We start from the raw sequence: 25,942 nt of genomic DNA on the forward strand, positions 1-25,942 counted from the left end.
TGGATCCAAATATTATTTTTATGCATCATTATAATGTTTATACAAATTAAAGATTGTGAATAGTAACATTATATTTTGAACCGGTAAAATCAGAGAATTACATATTGATTTGAAGCCTTTCAAAAGACATCCTTTATTAAACAATTAATTTGTTTTACAATAAATCTTTACCAAACACAACACTAGAGAGAACAGATTTCCAGTCTAAAGATGGAGGAGATGGTAAGACTTCACATCTGGCATATTTCAAAGCTTCACTAACTGGTGTAGGCCAAGTGTATAAATTAAATTTTAATATTGATGACTGCTGGTCTCCAAAATTCTTACATACTTGGAGGCATATTTCACCTGTAAATGACAACACGTTAGTAACACTGCTACTGCTATGGAATTTCAGGAAACAATACTACCAAGGCTAGTATGTAGAAAATAAAATAATCACTGTTCATAGATAGATACCACCAGCCTTAAGATAAAAACTATACATACAACTGAAAAAAAAAGCACAGATATTACCATAATACAACCACTAAAGCTATTGAACCGACATCCTTCAGTGGACTATATAAATTATTTAATCAAGAGTGCATCCTTCCTTTCACAGTTTGAATAAGTGAATGCATTTAGTAAAAATAACATTACAAAGTAGTGTTTGAATGGACTGTTTTCATACTAGAGCTTCAACCCCCTGCTTGGGAAAACAAAGTAAGTTACTGGTTACAAGTGAACTGATAGGTTGAAGAAAAATGACTTAAGCTCGTACTAGGAAGCTTCTGTCACAACGACCAAAAATTTCTAAAATCTGCTTCGGACCAGTATTTGGGATTATCTAGACTACGTAGCATCAATCAACCCACACTAACTTCATGGACCTGCCATGGCTGAAGCAATCAAGAAGTGAGCATTTTAATTACTAATTAATCAGTTTGGACGTCCATACAAAAGTGATGTGGCTTGTAAGGTGTATGAGCACACTTGAACTTTTCCCTTTTACTTTAAATACAGGCAAAAACTCCTCTCAGAAGATAAAAGTTTAACTTTAATATACATCATCATACTCTAAGAGAACTATGATATGTAAATAACTCAATGTAAAGAATTAGTACAGCAGATAAGTTACTGTGCAAAAAGAACATATATTTGGTGAACTTTAAGTAGAGTAGTATGCTTAAAAATTAAGACCAAACTATGTATACTGACATTAAGTTACACAAATATGAAGAAGAAAAATCTTTTATGTAAACTGAACTACATAAAAACACTACATATATACTACTACCTTTAATCCGATTAGAGCCCATCAGATTCAAGACCACTATATACACAGGATTAAAATTCAAAAGCCAGATGCATGAAGTTAGGATACCTCGCAGAGCACTAAGACTGACTCGAAGCTGTAAAAGAAAAATTATTTCAGAATGATGTTAATGAAAATTATCTTTCTTGAACAGTGCCACAGCTTCCCCTTTATTCAGTGATCAAAATTAAGAAGGAAATATATTTCTTATGAATTTTATATGTAAATATTTAAGAAACACTTAAGACTTTAGATTTTTAAAAAGTAAGTAAGGCTTGACTTACTGCGACAAAAACAAGGTAGTAGACAGTAGTTGTGGGTAACAAGAATATTACAAGTGTGAACACCACAGCAGTCAGAACTCTTTTCAAGGACATATGTTTTCCAGTGTCACTGTCAATTCTTAATTTTAAAGGGTTCCATTTCCGCCCTCGGAATGCTCTCCACTGAGATCCTAACAACGATATTTGGAGCATGTGGATCCTGTAATACAGATGTTAATAATCATAAGTTAAGAAGCTTCCAGATACTGTGACCAGTATTACATATTAACATATTTCTCTATAAAGTAAATGTCATTTTAAAGTTCTGAAAATTTCTGTGATTATTTAAGATAAAAAGAATATAGTGTACATGGAACTTATTTCTGAAACTTAAGCATTAATCATTACTGATATTAAATGACAATTATAATCCTATTGGACAAAGTATGGTTTTATCCAGTTATGTATCATAAGCTTATGGATAAATATGGCAACATAATTCAATATTGGGTATCTCTAAACTTAAGAAAAAAGCCAGACATCTTAACAATTCACTGAAGAACTAATGAATTTTATGTTGTAACAAATGTAAATATTGCTGAATTGGGGATAACCTTCAAGTAAATGTACATTAATACTGTACGTACTTACATACCTCAGCTTGATGCACATAATTTTTTTTTTAATCAGTTTTAAGTTTTTCAATCACAGAGCTGCCTAACACACAAGACCCTAATTGACAGGTTTATGTTTTAACAATCTTTTATGTAAAATATGCATAAAATAAACATTTACTAGATTATTAGAAATATAAATATGAAAAATAAACTCACTTCAATCATCAACTGTATCAACCAACAACTAAACGGACAAAGTGTGTACTAAACATAACCTTGTTGGAGGTACCTAATGAAATGTAAAAATCATACCTTGCAGCATAAACATAAAAACAGTACAGATGGAGAGTTGCTAGATCTAGGAGGTCTGACAGAATGGCCACTTGAATTGATAATCCAAACATTCCAAGCCATACTAAGATCCAAGCTAAAGCCTTCAAGAGGGGATCGGCCAGTTCTGAAAATAAAGATCATTCAGACATTTTCTAAACCAGGATACGCTGCCATCAGCTACAAATCAGACAGTAAAACCACATTAGTACCAGACATAACTAATTTGTATTTCATCAACAAATTGTATAAAATCTATATATGTATGTACTTATATATGCAGTCTAATATACTCTTAATACCACATGCTGTATGTATTTAATGAAACAGAAAAAATGTATAAAACTGAGGCACCCCTTACGCCATGGAGAACTGGATTATTATGTTATAAAATGTAATGAAACAACACATGTATAGTTTCTTCTCAAAATTATTTAAACAATTATTTCCATTTCATATAAAGCCACAATCAATGTTAAAAAAAAATGTTACCTGACATACCTAAATACAGTCTCCAAAGGTGTACGTGGTAAGAGAAGAAAGCAGATAGTGCTTGTGTCAGTGGCTGATTCAACTTAAGACCAGCAGGAGCACCACTCAGCCACTCCAAGAGATCTTGAACACAAGAAGATAAGACCTGTCGAGTAAAGACAAATTTGTTCTTGATCGAAGTAAGAGCTTTCTAATAATCTGAGTAAAATAAAAGGTTCAAATGCTACACTTAGTAATTACTGTGCACAATAACAATGGCCAAACTTTCAGGGAAACAATACAATAATAACCCGTTGCATTATTTCATTCACTAAAACTCCTCCAGAAAAGCCTGCTTTAGTAATTATTTCATGTATTCACTTTTATTTCTTAAACTAATTAGGCAGGTACAACAAACTGCATTACAGGTTTGCACAAAATCCTCCCTAAAGAGGCCTATTTTAAATATGGATTACTTCTCTTCCCTATAGATATCTATCAAGATCCACCATTGCTATGTGGCAGGCTGCTAACTAATCCATGGAAAGCTGGATTATAAGGACTCCTCTGCACCTTCCATAAAACCATTTTTTCTTACTATCCAAATTACCTATGAACAGTCCTAAACTCCAGTAGTGGTAACATTCCCAGGATGATTTGACTGATCTCTGAACTTTCTGTCTCTTGGTCCTAAGGGCCTCCCCTTTCTGCCCAATGTACCTACCTCAAGACTGAGGAAAATCATCATTTGCAACAAACAAAGAATGGAAATTTTGTTGACTATGATCAGTAGAAATTTAATGTCTGACTGAAATTTTTCCTGGAACAATGAAAGGAGAAACTACCAATTTAGATGCTGGTATAAGCTGCTCTCACTACGAGAAGCAAATTTCATAATACAAGAAACAAATAAACTAAAAACTTGAGTACAGTAGTTTAATGAAAATTAAATTTGTTGGTACAATAGCAGCTATTGATCATATACTCAAACAACAGTGTCAAAAAATGATAGTCATAATTACTACTGTAGTAATTTTGACTTGCTTATTTAACATGTGATGATTAATATCTCTTTTTCAAGTGTCTAAACCTTTTATACATTCTCCATTTCTTTACAGAACGTCTTCAACTTCTCTCTACTGTTATTTTTGAATTATTTTCATCTTTATATGTATGATATTAATATGTTCTTTGTTCATGAACTTCATCTAGTTTTTTTTTATGATTTTTATCTCTGTACTCTGTACAGCTTTTAATTTCTGCAACAATCACCAAATCCTCCATACATATTCCACATAGGCTACTACTGTATACCTGGATATTACACCAAAAAGTAATACAGTACAGTGGTACCTCGAGATACGAGCAGCCTAACATACGAGTTTTTTGAGATACAAGCCGGAGCTCGGGCCATATTTTCGTTCAAGATACGAGCCGTGTTTCCGGAGCGTCCCGCTAGACGCGCAGGGTCGAGCATCATCCGAGAGCATCTCTCGCTCACTCGCACGTGTTACCCGCTTGAATCAAAGTGTATCTTGTGCGCTGTACTCTTTTTTGCTTGATTTTTGCATGATTACTGAACTTTTTTGTGTTATCATGGGGCCGAAGAAAGTGAGTGCTAAGGACAATGGCGACAGGAAGAAGAGGATGATGTCGATAGAACTAAAGCAAGAAATAATAGAAAAACATGAGCGTGGTGCACGAGTGATTGAACTCGCAAAGATCTATGACCATAGTACATCGACAATTTGTACGATATTGAAGCAGAAGGATGCCATCAAGAGTGCTACACCAGCAAAAGGAACCACAATTCTTTCCCAATTAAGGACAAATATCCACGAGGAAATGGAGAAGCTTCTGCTCGTGTGGGTGAAAGAGAAGGAGTTGGCAGGAGATACAGTGATGGAGACGGTAATATGCGAGAAGGCACAGAGTATTTATGCCGACTTAGTGAAGAAAGAAGCATCAACTTCTAAAGAGGCATCAGAAGAAGCATTTAAGGCAAGCCATGGCTGGTTTGATAATTTTAAGAGAACTGGCATCCATTCAGTGGTGAGGCATGGCGAAGCTGCGAGTGCAGACGTGAAAGCAGCCGATACGTACATCCAAAAGTTCACTGCGCTTGTTGTGAGGGAAGGCTACATCCCGCAACAGGTGTTCAACTGCGATGAAACGGGCCTATTTTGGAAGAAAATGCCACGGAGGACTTACATCACAGCAGAGGAGAAGATGATGCCAGGCCATAAACCCATGAAGGACCGTCTGACCCTTGCATTATGTGCAAATGCTAGCGGTGATTGTAAAGTGAAGCCACTGCTAGTTTATCATTCGGAAAATCCTTGAGCCTTCAAGACCCACAAGATACTGAAAGAAAAATTGCACGTTATGTGGCACGCCAATGCTAGGGCATGGGTTACGCGGCAGTTTTTTACTGACTGGGTAAATCTCGTCTTTGGCCCTGCAGTGAAGACGTATCTGCAAGAAAATAAACTCACGATGAAAGCATTGCTCATCCTTGATAATGCTCCAGCCCACCCACCTGGTCTTGAAGATGATATTCTGGAGGAGTTCCAGTTTATCAAAGTTCTCTACCTCCCACCCAATACGACTTCAATCCTACAGCCGATGAATCAGCAGGTCATTTCCAACTTCAAAAAGCTGTACACGAAGCACTTGTTCCGCCGCTGCTTTGAAGTGACGGAAAACACAAATCTAACCCTTCGAGAGTTTTGGAAAGATCACTACAACATCGTGATCTGTCTACGTATCATTGACTTGGCATGGCAAGGGGTAACAAGACGAACATTGAACTCTGCATGGAAAAAGTTATGGCCTGATGCTGTTGCAGAAAGAGATTTCGAAGGGTTTGAGCCCGAGACCAAGCAAGAAGAGTTGGAGGAGATTGTATCTCTCGGAAAGTCGATGGGCCTGGAGGTAGATGAGGGTGACGTCAACGAACTCGTCGAAGAACATGAGGAGGAACTCTCAACTGAGGAGTTGAAGGAGCTGCGGTTGATGCAACACACGAAGGTTCTGGAAGAGATTAACATGAGTGAGGAGGAGGAAGAGCCGGAGGAAGTGATTTCTACAGGTGAAATTAAAGACATGCTGCCAATGTGGGAAAAGCTGTCAAATTTCATTGAAAAGAAACACCCAGAAAAAGTGGCAACTGGTCGTGCTTCAGCGCCTTTTAATGACACTTGTTTGTCACATTTTCGAAGCATTTTGAAAGGCAGGCAAAAGCAAAGTTCTTTGGATACATTTTTATTGAAAAGAGCTGCGAGTGAAAGTACAGAAAGTGCAGCCAAGAAGGCAAAAACAAGCGATAATTAAATTTACGTAAATGTTAAGCTTAGTTTAAGTTTAAAGTTAAGAGCATTGTTTTAAGTTTTTTCTTTCATTTGAAATAAGGAAAGTGTAGTTTTAGTTTTAAAGTTACGAAAATAGTTTTAAGTTCTAAAAAAGTGCCGTTTACGTACGTGTCTAGAGTGCCTACATCCCTTCCCCCCTCCCTCCCTCCTCGCCGTTCACCTTCGTTAGCCGCACTCGTCTGTCTCCAAAGTAAGACTATTATGCTAAATAACTCTTTTATTTCTTTATTTCATATTTTGTTATGTATTTGTTAATTATACATGTTTATTTGTTATTTAAAAACATATCTTTGTTCATAATTTACAATGGTTTGGGGATTTTTCATAGGTCCGGAACGGATTAAATTGAATTCAGTTATTTTAAATGGGAGAAATTCGTTTGAGATACGAGCCAATTGACTTACGAGCTCGGTTCTGGAACGAATTAAACTCGTATCTCGAGGTACCACTGTATGTATACCAAAACAACTTCAGTATCAATATTTATGATTATAGTACTAGCTTAGAAGAGCCATGCTCCCAAAGAACCTTCTGAATGTTAAATGTATTACTCAGAATTTCAGTTTGATCATTTTTAAATCTCTCCTCCAGCAAAAACATGTAAACTTTACAACAATCCTGTATCTCCACACAGGCCTATTTCTGTAACGAGAGAAGTGCATGTGATTAAGTTCCTTACCTTTGTCCAGCTGCAAAAGGTGTCATACATATCATTTACTGACGCATGATGGCCAATAAAGTAAGCAACAGTTATTCCACAAAACACGTCCACAAATATCATTGTAATCAAGCGGCCATTCAAGATAGTTCTCCTCCTGCTTTTTAACAAGAAGGTTATTTTTTCTAACTGGCTGATTCTGTATATTATTTGTTGAAGCGCACTGCTTGTATAATCAACTTTGCTTTGAAGAATAGAATGAATATTTCTTATTATAATATATGGAATAAATGTCATTATGTATATCAGAACTTCTATGAATACCACTGTATGAGAAACATTTCCCTTTTCACTGCCTTCAGAGCTTTTTTCCTTAGAAACACATTCCACAAAGTATGGCAATACATTTTCTGAGAGTTGGTCTCCATTCAAGGAGTATTTTTGGAGAATAAGCTCCGATTCCCATATTTCATCACTGTTATAGTAGACAACAGTAACATCTTCTAATGGGACACCATGACCATATAAACTAAGTCGTCTAACACTAATACTGGGTCCACTTTGTAACTCCAACCAAATATTTCGAAAAAAACTTTGATGTCTTCCTAAGTTGCTCCCCATGATACCAACAATGTGCTCTGGTTGTAATTCTCCAGATGACAAAACAATAACAAAACTCTCTGGATCTGTAAGGGACCCTGCAAAATAAAAAATGATATTGTTATTTTACAATAAAGTTTTGTACATACTTACCTGGCAGATATATACTTAGCTTACGTCTCTGACGTCACGACAGAATTCAAAACTCGCGGCAAACGGGTGTATGAACCAATCCCCCTTTCCAGTCATATTTTCTCTTCCACCTGTCTCCTGAGGGGAGGCTGGGAGGGCCATCAATCGTATATATCTGCCAGATAAGTATGTACAAAACTTTATTGTAAAATAACAATATAATTTTTGTACATGAACTTTCCTGTCAGATATATACTTAGCTGATTGACACCCTTGGTGGAGGGAAAGAGACAGAGCTAACAAGGAAAAGGGGAAACAACATCTGTTGTAGGATACTAACAAACCTTGGTTCTTACCTGATAAGGCTGAAGACTTCATAGGTACTGTCTATTAGTCTGCATAGCCTGAAGAGCTACAGCGAGGGCGTGACCTACAGCTGAAAAGACTCTTTGGGTCTACCAAAGGGATTTGATATCCGCTTACTCAGTAGAATCCAAGTCGGATCATGTCAACGGGGATTTGCCCTCTTAAATGACAGAGCCTGACCACTACCAATGCAGGGAGCTCTAACACAAACCAGATCACCTAACCCTTCTAATGTTAGTACTACGAATAGAAAGAGATGCCTACCCGCATCCTCTTTCAAACAACCATAAAAAACACAATACAAACAACAAGGGAAAAATTTACAAAGGATGTGCTTCAGCTCCCTGCCCCAGCACCGAATCCGCCGATACGTACGGGCCTAACGCGAAGCACTTTTCATAAGTAATCTTGACGTCTCTAAGGTAGTGGTTCGCGAATACTGAATTGCATCTCCAGAATGTTGCTTTCATCACATTCTGGAGTGACATATTCTTGTTGAAAGCCAAGGATGTAGCAATGGCTCTTACCTCGTGAGCCTTGACTTTCAAAAGCTTGAACTGATCCTCACCGCAAGCCATATGTGCTTCCTTCACTAGACTTCTAATAGAGAAGGACAAAGCATTTTTAGACAATGGTCTACTAGGATCCTTTACAGAGCACCATAGTCTGTCCTTAATGCCCTTAAGAGTCTTCTTCCGCTGGAGGTAGTATCTTAAACTCCTCACAGGGCAAAGAGTCCTTTCAGGCTCTTCCCCTACCAGGGGAGCTAAGCCTGGAACCTCAAAACTCCTTGGCCAAGGATTTGAGGGGTTCTCGTTCTTGGCCAGAAAAGAAGGAAGGAAGGAACAAATCACGGAATCTCCTTTGAAACCTACCCTTCCTTCTAGAGCATGAAGCTCGCTAACTCTCTTGGCAGATGCTAAAGCCAAAAGAAACAGAGCCTTCTTCATAAGATCTTTGAAAGAGGCTGACTGGGGTGGTTCAAACTTCGCGGATCTCAGGAAACGAAGAACCACATCCAGATTCCAGCTTGGAATTTCAGTTGAGGCTTTCTTGCAAGTTTCAAAAGATCTTAGCAGATCATGTAGATCTTTGTTGTCAGAGATATCTAAGTTTCTGTGCCTAAACACAGCTGCTAACATGCTCCGATATCCTTTGATGGTCGAAACTGCATTTTTCCCTGAGAAATACCAGGAAATATGACAATTTGTCGAAAATTGCATTTTTCCTAACTATACAAACCTGAGGTCCTTTAACAATAGGAAGTAGCTATCGGTCAGCTGGAACGGTCGTAAGCTTCGAACAAGGGGAGAACGGTAGTTAACTGCTTGTCCGACAGTCGCAGTCGCGCCGCGACTGGGAGGTAAACAAATCACTTTTGCTTTTGGCCCATGCAAAATACGCAGAGTGAGGGGGTGGCATGAGGAGGACTATATGTAAAAGGACCTCAGGTTTGTATAGTTAGGAAATGCAATTTTCGACAAATTGTCATTTGTTCCGATACGTAATACAAACCATCGGTCCTTTAACAATAGGAAGACTCACTTCTTGGTGGGAGGAATCTGAGTCTTTGATGAACAGACTGGTGTTCGTCCATCCCTGGAATGCCTCCCTGGTCGTAAGAGCGAGGGAGGGATCCAAGCCTCTGTCCGATTGATCGGGGTGTGCACCGCAGGATCAATGGTCAGACCTCTGGGCCGAGTACTAAGAGAGAGGCAAAGCGTATCTCTTCGTACCAGCAAGCAAGAACTTGTTCCTGTTTGCAAGAGGCAACAAAAGTATGGGTGTCTCAAGCTGGCATCCACTTCCTCCCCCTTGTTGGAGGAAGTGGTGGATATACGCTCCTATCCCTAGTGAAAGGGATAGGATGGGGCTCTGTTGAGTAGCTCACCTGCATCTTGTCCTAATCCAGCAGGGTGACGACCGTGTCCCTCTAACCACAGGTAGAGGGGAAGAGATGGGAAGAGGAGCCAGTCACACTCTCATTCACTCATCCATTCTTACGGTCACACCAGGACTCGATGCTGTTCAGCCTGCGAGGGTCTGGGTTCGCTACACAACGTGTTGAGCAGCCACCACGGGTCCCAAGGAAAAAGATCCAAGGACCTGTGGGCAATATCCCGAAGGTAGAAGGAAGTGCATGTGGTCTGGTTGGACCAGACCCCTGCCTTCAGTACCTGCGCCACGGAGAAGTTCTTGCGGACAAGGCAGCATCTCCTTCGCATCGAAGGCGGTGAAGTCCATTAGGGAGGGGATTGTGAACGACTCGAACCAATCGTCAGGGACCGAAGGGTTCTGAGTCTTCGCTACGAAGTTCGGTACGAAATCGAGCGTCACGGATCCCCATCCCCTGGATGCTTGACTTCGCAGGAGAAGTCATGCAGTACCTCAGAGGAAAAGAAGGAAATAGTCGCATGACCTATTCCTCTTCTCTACTTCGGTGATGTCCAGTACCCATACTGGTCTGTCCGTTTGCCACGAAGTCTCTCGCATCCTCCTATCCCCATGGCAGCAAGTTCGCGGTAGTGGATGGACACCGACACTCCATGGTGGGTGTCATGGTATGGGTACTGTGACAAGCTATTAAAAACGAAGTAATGATTGCTGTGTAACAACCGAACTAAGTCAACAGCGTAGTTCGTAACTGACTCGTGCGCTCTGACAGCTGCCGACTGACTGCGTTAGGTAGGAGGCAAGTTGTCAAAGCATCCGAGTAAGTCACGTGACCTTCGCCTTAAAAGGGTTATGCCGAGAGACCAAACAAATAATGTATTTGTTTGTCACCAATGCCGGACAGCGAGGTGATGATTCTCTTAAGGCATGTGCCCCAACAGGCGAAAGTCAATTGCCTTCTAGAGACCGAGGTCCCTGAAGGCAAAACATCTCATGGTTGTTGAATCTCAGCTAAGGAGAAACAACACTAGTGACCGTTTGAAGACGAAGGTAGATATTGAATGCAACCTACTTCTTCACAGACGAATCGAGAGAAGATTCTCAAGATTCATAACCTGTGCTTACAAATGACTGAAAACGCTAACCGCTATTTCATTGCTGTCCGGTGAGAAGTCGTAGTTGCAATGAAAGCGGGGCGTTCTTCAGTAATGAAAACACAGGGGAAAACCGCCTGAAGAACTGCTTCTCATGGGCTGAACATTTAGAAGTAGAGCTGTCAGGTCGGAGAGAGAGGCGATGTCTTCTGACAGATCTCGTAATTCGGGTTGAACAATGAACAATTGTACACCTACGAATACGAGATATTTTGAAGACAAACTCCAGATGTCTGCAAAATCATTCGCATTATCGCAGTGCGATGCAGCGGGAGACTTGTACAGACTTCTGTTACGTGCGGTAAACAGAAAGATGAAAGAGTCCAAGAGATATCTCTATTGAAAATTCTCGCAATGTCGAAGGCGATGGACTCTAGCGTCACAGCAGTAATGGTCCTTCATTATTGCGAGAATCCCCATTAATCAGAGACCTAAGTCCATGATTGTTGGGCAGAGATACGGTTCGGTAGTCAATCAAACCAGGGGAGAGAGAGACATAACTGACCGTGCATCTCGGAGGCCCAGCTGATACTGAGCTGCTGTCAGGCAGTTCAATACGCAGTAGTTGAGCCTGAGCTCTCGCCGACTCGTCATCCTGAGTTGCCATGTAATCCATTATTCCATGAAGGAATGCGTTCGGCTAGAACTACGAGCATAAAAGATCTGCTCGAGCAATTATATTTAGGCGAAACGAATTTCGGTAAATATAAAAGTTGAAATGGTGTTGTCGTGACAAAACCATAAGTATATAAAATTGAAACTGAAAACTCCTGGGAGGTGTTTGCAGGCAACCCCGAGTTGCAGTTCAATTAGAATACTTCTCTTCTAAGTCGCAATCCGTAGATAAACTAGGATATGCGCCTACCCCTCGGACAATTCAACTGCTTAGTAGAATCATGTCGCGAGGTTAATATACGTAGTATTTGTAGGATTCTTGAACAACGATCTCCATCCTAAATTCTTTCCTTCAAGAAAACAAAATAAGGATTGGAGATCGACCACCTTCGATCTCTATCAAAGAGTGAAGGAGAAGTCTTCCTCGAAGGAAAGCTTCAATGGTGAACAGAATACTAAGACGATAGTTCAAGCCAAACTGGATATTCCCGTCCGATCTTCTCTATTCCAGGTTGGTCGCCTACTGTAAGATAGTTTCTTTCATCAGCAGTCTTCTTCCCAATGCTAGAAATTCCAGGAATTCGAGCATAGGCGAGGTTCCCGATTATCATGTAACATCGGGGATTCTCGTCTCGCTCACTTTAGACCGTGGTCTCGCCTAAGTGTTTTGGAGATCGTAAAAAACTCGAACACTCTGATGCGCTAGAAATTCCTTAGAATTCTAAGCAGTCTGCGAAACCCCCACCGAATTCGTCAAACGATATCGGCTGGTGGTCCTCTCGATTCCCGTAGAAATCGAGAATGGGGCAGGATCCCTCCTCAACGACGGGCTTACGTCAGGTAGGACCCGAAGGTCCCCCCGGTAGCGCAGTCCCGAACGTGGGATCCTACAGAGAAATCTCTGTAGGATCCCTCCCCTTTCCTCGTAGCCGTAAGGAGAGAGGGAATGGTGGAGGAATTGGATACTCGCTCGCCTTCCCAGTGGAACTAGCAGTTGGAGAGAAGAATAGGAGCAGCCATCGCCTTGCGGCGATGGTCTCTCGAGTCTGGGAAAACGTATCGTCAGGAGAAAACGTTTTCCCCCGCGGAGGGTTACGAACTCTCACTGTAGGTAAGGGTCTGCCGCCACTGTGAACGTCGTCTGGGTGGGGCTGATCGACACCTGACGGGGGAGAGCCGATACCGTCCTCCGACTCATTCCAGTCCTCGTCGAGGTCGAAACCTCTCAGGAGGACCGAAGGAGTATTTAAATACGGTGTCCGAAGACACGTAGAAACGCCGCTGTCGCAGTAAGAGGAGGTGGAAGTAGCTTGATCGACCGGCCAGAACTGAGCGAGCCTTCTTGTCCGGAGACGAGAGACTCTGGTTCGAGACAGAATCGGCAAGCTCCGATCGCGGCAGACCCACCGTCGGTTTGGGTTCCCTCTCGGGCCCCAAAACGACTCGAGCAGAGACGTGGGCTCTGCTGGTGGGAGCGGCAATCCTTCCGCAAGGTCATTATGCTGACGAATCAGCTTAATGACTTCTGTAATCTCCTCTGTATCTCGGGAGTCGCGTCTTGCGGAGTAGGACCGTCCAGTCCTTCCAACAAGAAACAGATCCCGAGATACTCCTCCTTCCGAAGGAGAAAAGCGGCAGACCCTGACGGTCGCCTCCAGTACTTGCACGTATGTCCTGGTCGGTCCTAGAAGCCTGCCTGGTCCATACGGCGTCATAGCGGGATCGCGAGCGGCGCACCTCTCGCGATCCCTCATAGGTACCTCGCTCCTCCCGGTGTAGCCCGAGGAGGTTGAAGGTACAGGAGAGGCAGACCTGACGCCCCCCCCTAGCTCGCTGGCAGGACCAGCGTGCTTGGAGGGCTGCTGCTGATCGTCAACCCGCGGTGGCGATCGAGCAGCAGGCCTAGCCTTGCCGCTCGCCTGGGGCGAGAGGCTCGGCTGAGAACGTCGACGCTGATCTCTAGCGTCAGGCGAGCTGTTGCTGGTTACCATCTTCGCCCCGGTCCCGATGGGAGCGGCGTCAGGTGACCTGCTAGGTTCGCTGTCGCGGTGAGACCGGCGAGCGTCCTCTCGGCGCGTCGAGCCGCTGGTACCAGCCGTGGCTGGTACCGACGGCCGCGGGACCCCCTTCCTCGCCTCAACTCGTGGCTGGTGTCAGCGACCGTCACGTCAACCCGAGCAGCCAGCTGGTCTCTGCGAGAGCGTCCACTGGCCTGACGAGCGTCGTCTGCACAGACTCTCGCCAGTCTTCTGCTCCGCGCTTCGGTCTTGACGGCGAGCGAGCTCGGCGTCAAGACTTTGGCTGGACGGTCTCCCGCGGGAGAGGGACCCGTCCACTCGGTACTTCTCGCTAACGAGAAGCCGAAGCGGATCCTGGTTAGCGGAACGAACCGCTAGAACCAGGCGAGGAAGTGCCAGCCGAAGCTGGTACTCCTCTGGTCCCCCCGTCTTCTTCTCCTTGGTAGAAGAAAAGACGGGCCCTGTTCCCGAGGGAGCAGGAGGACCAGCAGAAGAGCTCCCCGAATCGCCGGAGCGAGACGGGCCCTTAGAAGGTCCCGAAGGAGCCTTCTTAGGGGGGAAAACCCGGGTTACCAGCTGGTCGCTGCAAGAGCGGCCGCTGGCCTGGCAAGAGTCACCTGAGCGTCTCTCACCAGCCTTCTGCTCCGTGCCGCGTCTTGGCGCCGAGCGAACTCTGGCGCCGAAACTTGCTGCACGGTCTCCCAAGGGAGAACGTACACTCGGGATCTCTCGCGAACGAGAGACCGAGCCGGAACCTGGCGTAGCGGCATCGCCGCTAGCACCAGGCGAGGAAGTACCAGAGCTAACCGATACTCCTCTGGTCCCCGTCTATCTCTTCCTTGCGGAAGGGGAGACGGGCCCCGCTCCCGAAGGAGCAGGAGGACCAGCAGAAGGACCCCCCGTCCCACCGAGGTGGGACGGGCCCTTAGAAGTTCCCGAAGGAGACTTCTTAGGGGGGAAGGCAGCCTTCTTCGGCTTATGGGCCTTAGAAGTCGAAGGGGAAGAGGCAGCAGCAGACGATGAAGACGAAGATGACAGCTTCCTCTTCTCCTCTTCCTCGTCAGCTCACGCAGGACAGTCGTCAGGTCCTCCATCCAGGCCGGAGCGGGGCTATTGCCGAAGCAACACACGGCGACTGCACCTGTCCGGAAGGACCTGGGACTGGGGAAGACACACCGTGGGCAGGACCAGCATGGACAGGCACAGGAACCAGGAGCGACAGGAACAGCAACCAGCTCAGGAGCGGCAGGAACAGCGCAGCGGTAGACCCAGAAGGGACAGCCAAGCCAACAGCGGGAATCACATCAGCGGCAGGTACGGCAGGCCCAGCGATCGCCTCGTAGAATCATCGGCAGCCAGCGGAACCTGGGTCCTGGCGCCCGGTCCCGGGTGGGGCGAGCTGCTGGAACAGCGGAAGTCTGGGGCAGGCAACACGAAGAAAACACGGCGGCGGCGGCAACCCCACCTCGGTACGGCTGCGGCCCTAGTAGCGGCAGACGGCGTCATCGACACAGCATGGGGAGGGGAGACCAGGAGGGGGGGGAGCAGCATAAGCGGCCGTGGTAGTAGTGGAGACCGCCCCAGACCTCGCTAGACGCTGCAGCAGCCCGTGGATGCTAGGCACGCCTGCCTCCGCGTGGTCCATACCTGTCCAAGGTCGTCTCCCACGGATGTAGCACCTGCGGTAACATAGATAGATTAGTAAGAGGGTTCCCTCCACGCACGGGGGGAAGACATGCCCCACCCCGAACGCAAGGAAGACCCCAAATACAAAATACAACGAAAAAGCTGAGCGGGGGGCAGGAAGGAAGACGAAGAATCGGATACCAAGGGAGTCGCGGGAGAGCTTTCCGACGACTTCTGGCAGACCTTCGCTTCCCCTACCCCGCACAGCAGTGAAAAGTAATATGAAAATGAAACAGAATACTGCCCTTGCGATTCACTTCATAGAACTTAAAGGGGAGATCAATTCCCGGGTCAGAAACGGAAACTTGATCCAATAATATGATGCTATCATAAAATATATAGAAAATGAAACAGAATACTGCACTTGCGATTCATTTTCACATAAAAAAATCGTAAGGATCAATTCCCGGGTAAGAACGAAAATTGATCCAAATTAAATTTCATGCAAATAAATAAATGAAAATGAAAAGAATATTGCAATTGCGAATCCACTTTCATTGCATTCTATTATACAAAATTAAAAGGCTCGTTGCCGAGCGCAAACACACTCTCGGTAACGAAACGCACAGGGCAAACATATAATGAAAAGAGTACTTACATTTTTCAATTACACACTTTCGCCCACAATACATGACTCGGTGCGAGCGCGCCCGCCCTCGGCACCGAGGCATAATTCAAGGGTTCAATTCATGAAAAGAGAGAAACGCCGCATCTACGGCGATAACTCCATGTTGGTTCATAATAAGTAATGAAAATGAAAACAGTGTACTTACAGTTTCATTTTCAAGTCAAACAAACCATTAGTAGAAAACACAATATAACAAAGCATACGACGATGAAGCGGGCAGAGAGCGATGACGAAACACGTCCTTCACACCCCGCGGCCGAAAACAAAAGTGATTTGTTTACCTCCCAGTCGCGCGGCGCGCGACTGTCGGACAAGCAGTTAACTACCGTTCTCCCCTTGTTCGAAGCTTACGACCGTTCCAGCTGCCGCTAGCTACTTCCTATTGTTAAAGGACCGATGGTTTGTATTACGTATCGGAACAACTGCGATTTGGGTCACAGAGGTACTGTAAGAGGAAAGCTTCTGGTTTCTGCACCAACGGCGAAAGACGTCCCACTTCGACTGGTAGACTCTAAGGGTAGAGGGCCTTCTCGCTGAGGCAATAGCCTTAGCAGCCTTTGCTGAAAACCCCTTCGCTCTGAAAAGACTTTTGACAGTCGAAAGCCAGTCAGACTAAGAGCGGGGAGGTTTTTGTGATACCTGTCGAAGTGGGGCTGTCTGAGCAGATCTACTCTTTGTGGAAGAGCTCTTGGAAAGTCCACCAACCATTCCAGTACCTCTGTGAACCAATCTTGGGCCGGCCAGAATGGAGCTACCAGCGTCATCCTTGTCGCTTCCGAGGCCGCAAACTTCCTGAGGGTTTGACCCAGAATCTTGAATGGAGGAAAGGCATAGACGTCCAGACCTCTCCAGTCTAGAAGGAAAGCATCCACTGACACTGCTCCTGGGTCTGAGATCGGGGAGCAGTAGAGCTCTATCCTCGCGTTCTTTGCTGTCGCAAATAGGTCGATATGAGGTCTGCCCCCATTACCTCCACAGGTCTTGGCAAACTTCTGAGTGCAGAGTCCACTCCGAAGGGAGCACTTGATTCTTCCTGCTGAGGAGGTCGGCCCTGACATTCCTTTCTCCCTGTACGAACCTGGTGAGGAGAACGATCTTCCTTGCCTGAGACCACAACAGCAGGTCCTTTGCTGTTTCGTACGGGAGGGAAGAGTGTGTCCCCCCCTGCTTTCTTATGTAAGCCAAAGCTGTGGTGTTGTCCGAGTTGACCTGAACTATAGCATTTTGGACGTGGGGCTCGAAGGCTTTTAACGCCAACCACACTGCCATCAACTCTTTGTTGTTGATGTGCCAGGACACCTGTTTCCCCTCCCAGGTGCCTGACACTTCTCTTGACCCTAGGGTCACACCCCAACCCGTCTCCGACGCGTCGGAAAACAAAATCTGGTTCGGGTTCGGCATGTGTAGAGACAGACCTTCTGCAAATCGGAGAGGGTCTGCCCACCACAGAAGGTCCTTCTTGATTCCTTTTGTTATCTTGAAGGAGAACTCCAAATCTTGCGAGAGACGCCTCCAATTCTGGTACAGGAAGAATTGGAGAGGTCTGAGATGCAACCTTCCTAGAGAAGCGAATTGCTCCAGCGAGGAGAGTGTCCCCAACAGACTCATCCATTCCCTCGCTGTGCATGCATCTTTCTCTAGGGAGGTCGTTAGTTTCTCGCGGCAACGAGCAATCCTCTCTGGTGACGGATATGCCTGAAAATCCGGAGAAACCATCCGAATCCCCAGATATATCCGCTCTTGACTGGGGATTAACTGTGACTTCTGGAAGTTCACCAGAAGTCCCAGCAAACTTGCCAAAGTAAGTGTCTTCTGTAGGTCCTCCAGACATCGTTCTTGTGAGCTTGCTCTGATCAGCCAATCGTCGAGATAGAGCGACAGCCTAACTCCCTCAAAATGTAGCCACTGCGCTACATTCTTCATTAAACCCGTGAAAACTTGAGGGGCTGTCGAGAGGCCGAAGCACAATGCCCTGAATTGATAGATCTTCCCTCCCATCATGAATCTGAGAAACTTCCGTGAAGAAGGATGGATAGGCACATGGAAGTAAGCGTCCTGAAGATCTAGGGACACCATCCAGTCCCCTGGACGAAGAGCCGCCAAACACTGAAGAAAGTCGTCTCCATGGCGAAACTTCCTCTTTTCTACGAAGACATTCAGGGCGCTTACATCCAGAACCAGTCTCCATCCTCCTGAGCTCTTGGGAACTAGGAACAGTCTGTTGTAAAAACCCGCAGAATGAGGATCTTTCACTAGTTCTATCGCCTCCTTCTCCAGCATAAGATCTACTGCTAGAGAAAGGGCTTGATTCATGATGGGGTCCTTGTACTTGGCTACCAACTCCCTCGGAGTCGTCGTCAACAAAGGTCTTGATATGAAGGGAATGAGGTAGCCTTTGCGGACAATCGAGAGTGACCAGTTGTCCGCCCCTTTCTGGGCCCAGACATCGGCAAACTTCAGTAGTCTGGCACCCACTGATGTCTGGAGAACTTGAACACTACTTCTTCCCTCTGATGGATCTAGAGAAGGTCTTCCCTCGTTTAGCGGGTCTAGATCCTCTAGAGGAAGAAGCTCTGGCAGGAGGGACTCCTCGAAAGGGCTCCTGCCTAACGGGAGTCTCTTTCTTGGTCTTAGCCTGGAAAGAAGTGCGAGGCTTCCTGGTAGACTGGGCTAGCATGTCCTGAGTAGCCTTCGCTGAAAGAGCACTAGAAACATCTTGAATGATCTTCTTAGGGAAGAGTTGAGGAGAGAGCTGAGAATAAAGGAGAGAGGCTCTCTGAGCACGAGATACTGATTTCGTCAGGAACGAACAGTATACAGATCTTTTCTTAATTACTCCCGCTCCGAAAAGGGAAGCGACTTCGCTTGATCCATCTCTCACTGCCTTGTCCATACATGTGAGAACACTGTTAAGATCCTCAGGTGAAAGGGAATCCGGGGTCTGCGTCTTTTTGGCCAACACGCCCAAAGACCAGTCTAGGAAGTTGAATACTTCCAAGACTCGGAACATTCCCTTCAACAGGTGGTCAAGCTCATTCATCCCCCATGTCGTCTTAGCAGACATGAGGGCAGAGCGTCGAGAGGAATCCACCAGTGAAGAGAAGTCCGAGTCTGCCGATGAGGGAAGAACGAGGCCCAAGGGTTCTCCAGATTCATACCAGAACCCTAGCTTTCCAGTAAGCTTAGAAGGAGGGAAAGAGAACACCGTCTTCCCTTTCTCTTCCTTTGAAAGAAGCCACTCGCCAAAACCTCTAAGCGCCTTCTTCATAGAGATTGCAGGCTTCATCCTGACACAGGATGAAACCTTCGAAGTTTTTGAGGTCGAAAATAGCGAGAGAGGCGAAGGAGGGGTGACAGGAGAAAGGGCGTCTCCGAATTCCTGAAGCAACAGGTCCGTTAACCGCTTGTATGAGGAAACAGAGGAATCTTTAGGGATTTCTTCTTCCAAGGGATCCTGTTCTTCTTCAGCCGAAGATCCTTCACGATCCTTACGAGTATAGGCAGTCTTGTCCTCAGCAGTGTCCATCTTTGGAAGAACATCTGTAAGACGTCTGACATCTAACAGGGGAAGTCATAATTTCCGTTGAAAGTCTGCCTGCAAAATCCTTCTTGTCAGGATGAGGGCGTTCCCTAGGCTCTTGGCGCCTAACGAACGCAGGGCAAAAATCTGGCGAAGAGCGCCTACTAGGCGAAATGTGTCTATCAGGCTCATGGCGCCTGTCTAAAGGAGAGCGGCTGCCTGGCGAAGAGCGCCTGCCATGCGAGAAGCGCCTGACAGGCTCTTGGCGCCTGCTGTGAGGAGAGCGAATCTCTGGCGACGAGCGCCTACAAGGTGAGAGGCGTCTGACAGGCTCCCGGCGCCTAACTTGAGGAGAGTGAAATTCAGGAGAAGAGCGTCTGGCAGGAGAAGCGCGTCTACCAGGCTCTTGGCGCCTGCTAAGCAAAGGGCGGTTGACAGGAGAAGAGCGCCTGCTAGGCGAACAGCGCCTGTCTGTCGAAGGGCGCCTGGTTACAGGAGAGCAGAAGCCTGAAGGTGAGCGGCTACCAGGAGAAGAACGCCTACCAGGCTCCTGGCGCCTGCCAAAGGGAGAGATCCTGTCTTGAGACTAGCGCCTGTTGGGGGAGGATCGTCTACGGGAAGCCAGCCCCTCGTCCGACGGAGAAACGATGCCCGCAGGAGAGCGCCTGTCCGTTGAAGAGCGCCTCGTACTACGATCCAATCCTGGAGAGAGGGCGGTTACTGACGAATAGCGTAAACCTGGAGAAGAGCGCCTGGACTTCTTTACCGGGAGCGATACGTCCTTCCTACGACGAGAAGTCACAATCAAGGAGTCAGCCAGAGCCGTAATCTGCGCCTGCAGACTAGCCAAAATACGCGCAGGAGATTTCCCAAAGTCCTTAACGGGAGAAGCAGCTCGATCCTTACTAGGAGAACGAAACTCCAACGAAATCCTCGGTTTCTTCACTTCTAATCCAAGATCTTCCGAAAAAACTTCAGGGCTGGAGGGAAGAGCGGAAGAAGCCTGCCAGGCTCTCTTCGACGGCCGAGAAGCTTCCGAGGAGCTCCAACCACGCTTAGGCGAAGGAGAAGGCAAAGACGAGAAGCATTGCCGTAAGACTTCTCTCTTGGCGCTATCCAAGGTAGCCTGGGAGCGAACATCAGGCGCTACCGAGGGGACGCCTGACCGGTGGGGGTTCTCCCTAACCTTCCTGCGGGTTTCGACTTTCCTCCTCCACTGGGTCTGGGAGTCTGGAAGAGGTCTAGGCCTAGAAGCATTAGGGAGCCGATCAGACACACCCTCCACTGCACTGGGATCACTGCACATATCACTATCACTCTTACCTTCTAGCGCTTTAATCTTCAACTCCATGCTGCGAATAGTGGCTCTCATAGTGCCCACTTCCGAAGGCGCATCTTCGGGTTCGATGTAGGGAGCAGGGGCTGAAACTGGTAAAGGAGCTACGTCTACAACAGGGTTATCAACTTCAAACTCGCTAGCGTGAGACCTACTAGAACTCCTAGATGAAGCTTTCCTAACCTTGTCTTTTTCAAGCTTTCTTAAATAAGAAGAAAGCGCCTTCCATTCTTCTTCATTCAATTTACCACATTCTCTACAAGGGTTAATAAATGAGCAGTCATTCCCCCTACACTTCATGCATACTGTGTGAGGGTCTACCGCAGCTTTCGGTAGCCTCACTTTACAATCGCTAACAGAACAAACTCTGAACATAGCTGATATCTTAATTTCTAAATCAGACATAATGAAATCCCAAGAACAATCTAAAGAATAATAAAAAAATGGTCCACAAATCGCGAATGCCAAGCCAAAGAGCAGGTACATCACCAAAAGTCCGATGAAACAATCCAGGGCAAAAACGAGTAAGAATCCAATATCGAGAGGTACCGACAACAGGTGTAGTCGACACCGGCGACAGAGAAAATATGACTGGAAAGGGGGATTGGTTCATACACCCGCCACCCAGCGGCGGGTAGGGCAGATCACCTGACCTACCTGTCGCGTTTGCCGCGAGTTTTGAATTCTGTCGTGACGTCAGAGACGTAAGCTAAGTATATATCTGACAGGAAAGTTCATGTACAAAATGTCATTATTGTGCATTATTCATTCTAGATTTTGACAGAAAGCATGGACAGTAACTTATTCCAATTAAATATACATAGTATGTATAACATTTCCTTGACTATCAGTGTTTCATAAATACAAATTTCTAACTTCATTTATGCCATAATGCCAAAAAATATTAAGCCTGAGAGCATAATTCCAATATACTATACGTATATTAAATAGTTCAGTAGAATCTACTGTAGGTGAGACCTCCTGCAATGGGTTGAATTCATCCATCTTACCTGTCCAGCCCAATATAAAGTGGTGATCTTGTAGGAATGACAATTACAGAATTATTATAAAGAGGCTTTTCCTTACTGAAGATAAGAATTTGAAAAATTTTATGTATCCAATGGCCTCACCTCGGTCTAAAGAGTAATAATTTTCATACTGACTCTAGAATGAGGAACAGTACTTAATAATTCAGTATGCTCACAGAGAGAGAAAGAAGGTTAAGGTAGTTTATAATGAAGCAATGTAATTACGAGTCTTTCTTTAACTAAGAGTAAACGATACTTTACTCTTGGACTGAAATAGAAAAGATAAAGTCCTTTACTTATCTTTTACTTATATGGCATTACTAAACATGTTATGCATACAATGATTGATTTGAAGAGACTTGCATCTAGGCCTGCATAATATCATATACTACTTAAGGTTCCTCTGTAGATCCCCTACCAGGCCTAAGATGACATCTTCCTTATATGCACAGCAGTTGTTTTGAGAATTACATAAGAATTGATTTCTTACAAGGCTCTGGTCCTTGGTATCTCTTACTTAAAAGGTACTCACATACCCTTCTCACTCTGTATCCTGGTTTCAATAATAAGTAAACTGTAGTAGTTTCTGAATGATCAGTTGCCTCAATTCTTAGGGACATAGTGCTTGCTTGAAACTTCCTTGTAGCCAAGCACAGAGATCCTTTAACATGGTGAGATACCTCATTCTTATGATAAGGATACCTGGCTGACAACTACAAGCTTCTGTGAGGTGGCAGCCCCAGAGGCAGTCTCGGTAGTTTCTGTACATCCACGAGGAAACCATGCTGTTGTCATAGCTCTCTGGACAACAGTGCTGCGACATTTTACTCATACAGGCAGTCCCCAGGTTACGACGGGTTCAGCTTACGATGTTCCGAGGTTAAGGCGCTTTTCAATTATATTCATCAGAAATTATTTCCAGGGTTACGACGCCTACAACGCTTATCTGGCAGAAGAAATATGACACCAAAAATGCAAAATAATCAACATTTGAAGGTTTTTTGATGAAAAATGCAATAAGAATGCAGTTTACATAGTTTTTAATGCTCCCAAAGCATTAAAAGTAAGGTTTTCTTAGGATTTTTGAAGATGTTCCGGCTTACGACAATTTTCGGCTTACAATGCGTCTCAAGAACGGAACCCCCGTCGTAACCCACGGACTGCCTGTACCATGAAAAAAAGGCCAAATTTGTGTTTTCATCACTGTGGACGCAATATGGTTAGTGATCTTGAAAACCAGTAGACTTTACAGCACCATCTTTTCCATTGTTTTTACCAGCTGTCTTGACTAATTCTCCCACACTTTTTGCATCCATATATGTAATAACATTTTTATTCCAAATTTGTTCAGGATTTCTACGGTTTTTATTCCAATTTGTTCAGGATTTCTATTTCATCACAGAAGGAATATTCCAAGGGCCCGAAAAACTTGTTGTTCTAAACACTTGAATTTTGTATACCTTACCTGAAGATCTGATAAATCTGCCATAAAGTGGTCCAGGTCTACGAATCTCAAGTTGTTTTGGCACAAAAATTGTTGCAACAAAGCTTGACATTTTGATCTCATGGAACTATCATCAGTGTCATATCTGGAACGTTAGAATAATAACCAAGACAGTATTTCATCAAATAGATAGTTATTTTTGGATGAATATGCAATATTTATGACTAAAATAAAGTATGTGTAGTACATGTATTTCATTTATATAAATAAGTATAAATACTGTATACAGTATTTAACACTACTTATGTAGAATAGTTTTAGCTATTATTTGAAGTGAACTGTAATACAGTCCTCTTCGTAAATTGACATACAGTTTGAAAGTTAGATTATAAATTAGGTTATACTAATTGAATGTATTTCACTATTTACAACTGATAGAAAGGGTAAATATACCTGTACAGCCCAGTTATTTTCAGATGAAATGTTTTTAAGAAAATTAAGGTGAAGATTGTACCCATCTGACTAGTATTGTACATAACCTAAGTACTGTATATGTGTTAGCATCATCAAAACACCACATACCCAGCCATAGAATGTAGCCTATTCTAACTTACTATATTGCCCTATCCTAACTTCTATATCTATATAACTATAACACGGCGACCTAGACTATGGAAGTTGCGGTTTTATTATGCAGTTTTACCTCCTGAACGAGAATTTAAAGTAATATTTATTTGGTAACTTAACTGTTATTTACCTTTGAACACTACACATCGGTACATAGGCTAGCACCTGTTGGTACCGTCGTGTAGTGCCGCAGAATGCTCATATAGAAATACCCTCATATTGCCCCATCCTACTCTAACCTAAGGCGTTTGGACATTTTGCCCCCATTGAAGAGTCGTAGCCTCTCACTTATAAAGACAATTAATAAATTTAGCAATAAATCTTTCATGTAGGCTAAATACAATACTTAGGCCTATTAAGCCTTTCACCTGCTCCTAATCTTTGGCTTACTCGACCATTTCTGATGCTAAATTTGGTGACAAATGGAAATGAAAGTGTCATAGAATACCTATTAATGATACATTAATAACTACGCTACGAGTAGCATAACGTAGACAGACTGTCCCACATAGCCAACGCCCTCTTTAGTTCAAGTAACCTAACCTACTACGTATTTGTAACTTACAAAAATTCATTACATATTTTCACAGTAGTCAAATTAGAGAGCCCCTGCTGCACATTTCTTCGGGATAATGCACTTGATTCAAGTGTTTTTTCTTGTAGGAATTAGCCAGAGTACTAGAATTGAATGACAGTTTGGTTGTGTTATTACCCGGGAGAAGCGTAACCTATGGAACGGCCCATCTCTGTTATTCAAATGTTTGCTCTTTCATTGAACGTATAGACCTTTTTCATTTACATCTCACAAGACAGTATTTCACTCGTATCACCGTCGCATGGGTAGTATTTTTTAGCAATATTTTCACGTCTTATAAATAGTTTACAGCAATAGCAACAATATCTTCGAATGAACCGATAGATGTGGAAAGAATCTTCTCCCAGATTGTCATATGTAAAAAACCGTTTTTCTTTGTATGATCAATATCTTAACTTTTCTTTTCTTGCCTCATTCTATAATTTTTTTTTTCGAAGTGCATTGAAGGTTAATTTTATTACTGTCCCATTGTCTTGTGTTGATTTTATTTAATGCAGTTGACATGCTTTTTGCTTCCTTTACTTTTAATAGTTCTTTATTAAAACAGTTGTCTATTGCTAAAAGAAAAAAAAACTTTGCTCCCGAGATTAACATTAAACTTGTAGTTGCTGAATCAGTGATATCAAACTTCCCTTTAAAAACCTCTCATTGGCAGAAAAAAAAACTTTTAAACTTTTTTCTCCAGTTACATTTACCTTTGTCCATATATTCTGTTCTTCAAGGCCTCTTTTAATAACATTGCCAAACTGCCTGCCTGCTAATAATCAGGTTACCAAATCAAGAATTGGAAATATTCGTCGATTTTTCAACCCGCAATAAACATTCCCAATGATCGCTTTATTATTTAAAGTTTTCTTGTTAATCTAGTTAATATCTCCTAATAAATGAATGAAAGTCTATGTAAATCTATGTGAGAGTTAGGATTTGGATCGCAAAAATACAGGTAATACATTGCTCATGGGAAATCTCTTTTGAAAACATAAATGTTGTAGTTAAACGCTAAATGTCTGTGCAGGATCTTGGTACCTACTGTGTCAATCTATAAAAAGTCGAAAGTATCTGCAAGGTCTCCAGTTAAACCCTTGCCAAAATCTTGAGACATTAATAAAATGTTAGCCATCTATACATCAATAAAATTGTGTTTAATCACAATAGATATTGAAGCACTTACCGACATTCTTGCTAAACTAAAAACTACATAATATATATATATATATATATATATATATATATATATATATATATATATATATATATATGTAAGTGTTTACATAATAAAAATATGGAATGTTA

At 43.8% G+C, this 25,942-nt stretch overlaps 1 protein-coding gene and 1 long non-coding RNA gene across 4 annotated transcripts in view; one reads left to right on the plus strand and one right to left on the minus strand.

Moving 5' to 3' along the window:
* Positions 1-25,942, plus strand: part of LOC135205940 (uncharacterized) — a 613,197-nt gene that overhangs the window by 549,271 nt on the left and 37,984 nt on the right. The window lies entirely within an intron of this gene.
* On the minus strand, positions 103-24,795 carry LOC135206135 (phosphatidylinositol N-acetylglucosaminyltransferase subunit Q-like). 3 transcript variants are annotated; one of them, XM_064237382.1, is made up of 8 exons: positions 24,620-24,795; positions 23,449-23,572; positions 7,029-7,705; positions 3,009-3,144; positions 2,490-2,634; positions 1,582-1,780; positions 1,280-1,394; positions 103-348 (listed from the first exon to the last, which is right to left on the minus strand). In XM_064237382.1, exons 2-8 carry the CDS (start codon positions 23,537-23,539, stop codon positions 155-157), a joined length of 1,557 nt encoding a protein of 518 aa, XP_064093452.1. In that variant the 5' UTR covers positions 23,540-23,572; positions 24,620-24,795; the 3' UTR covers positions 103-154. The 3 variants fall into 3 exon arrangements, with proteins under 3 accessions (XP_064093452.1, XP_064093453.1, XP_064093454.1); XM_064237383.1 differs by having other exon boundaries at positions 24,633-24,791; XM_064237384.1 differs by lacking the exon at positions 24,620-24,795 and adding an exon at positions 24,503-24,521.

This window comes from Macrobrachium nipponense, chromosome 29 (genome assembly GCF_015104395.2).
Source record: "Macrobrachium nipponense isolate FS-2020 chromosome 29, ASM1510439v2, whole genome shotgun sequence".
In the NCBI taxonomy this organism is placed as follows: Eukaryota; Metazoa; Arthropoda; class Malacostraca; order Decapoda; family Palaemonidae; genus Macrobrachium; species Macrobrachium nipponense.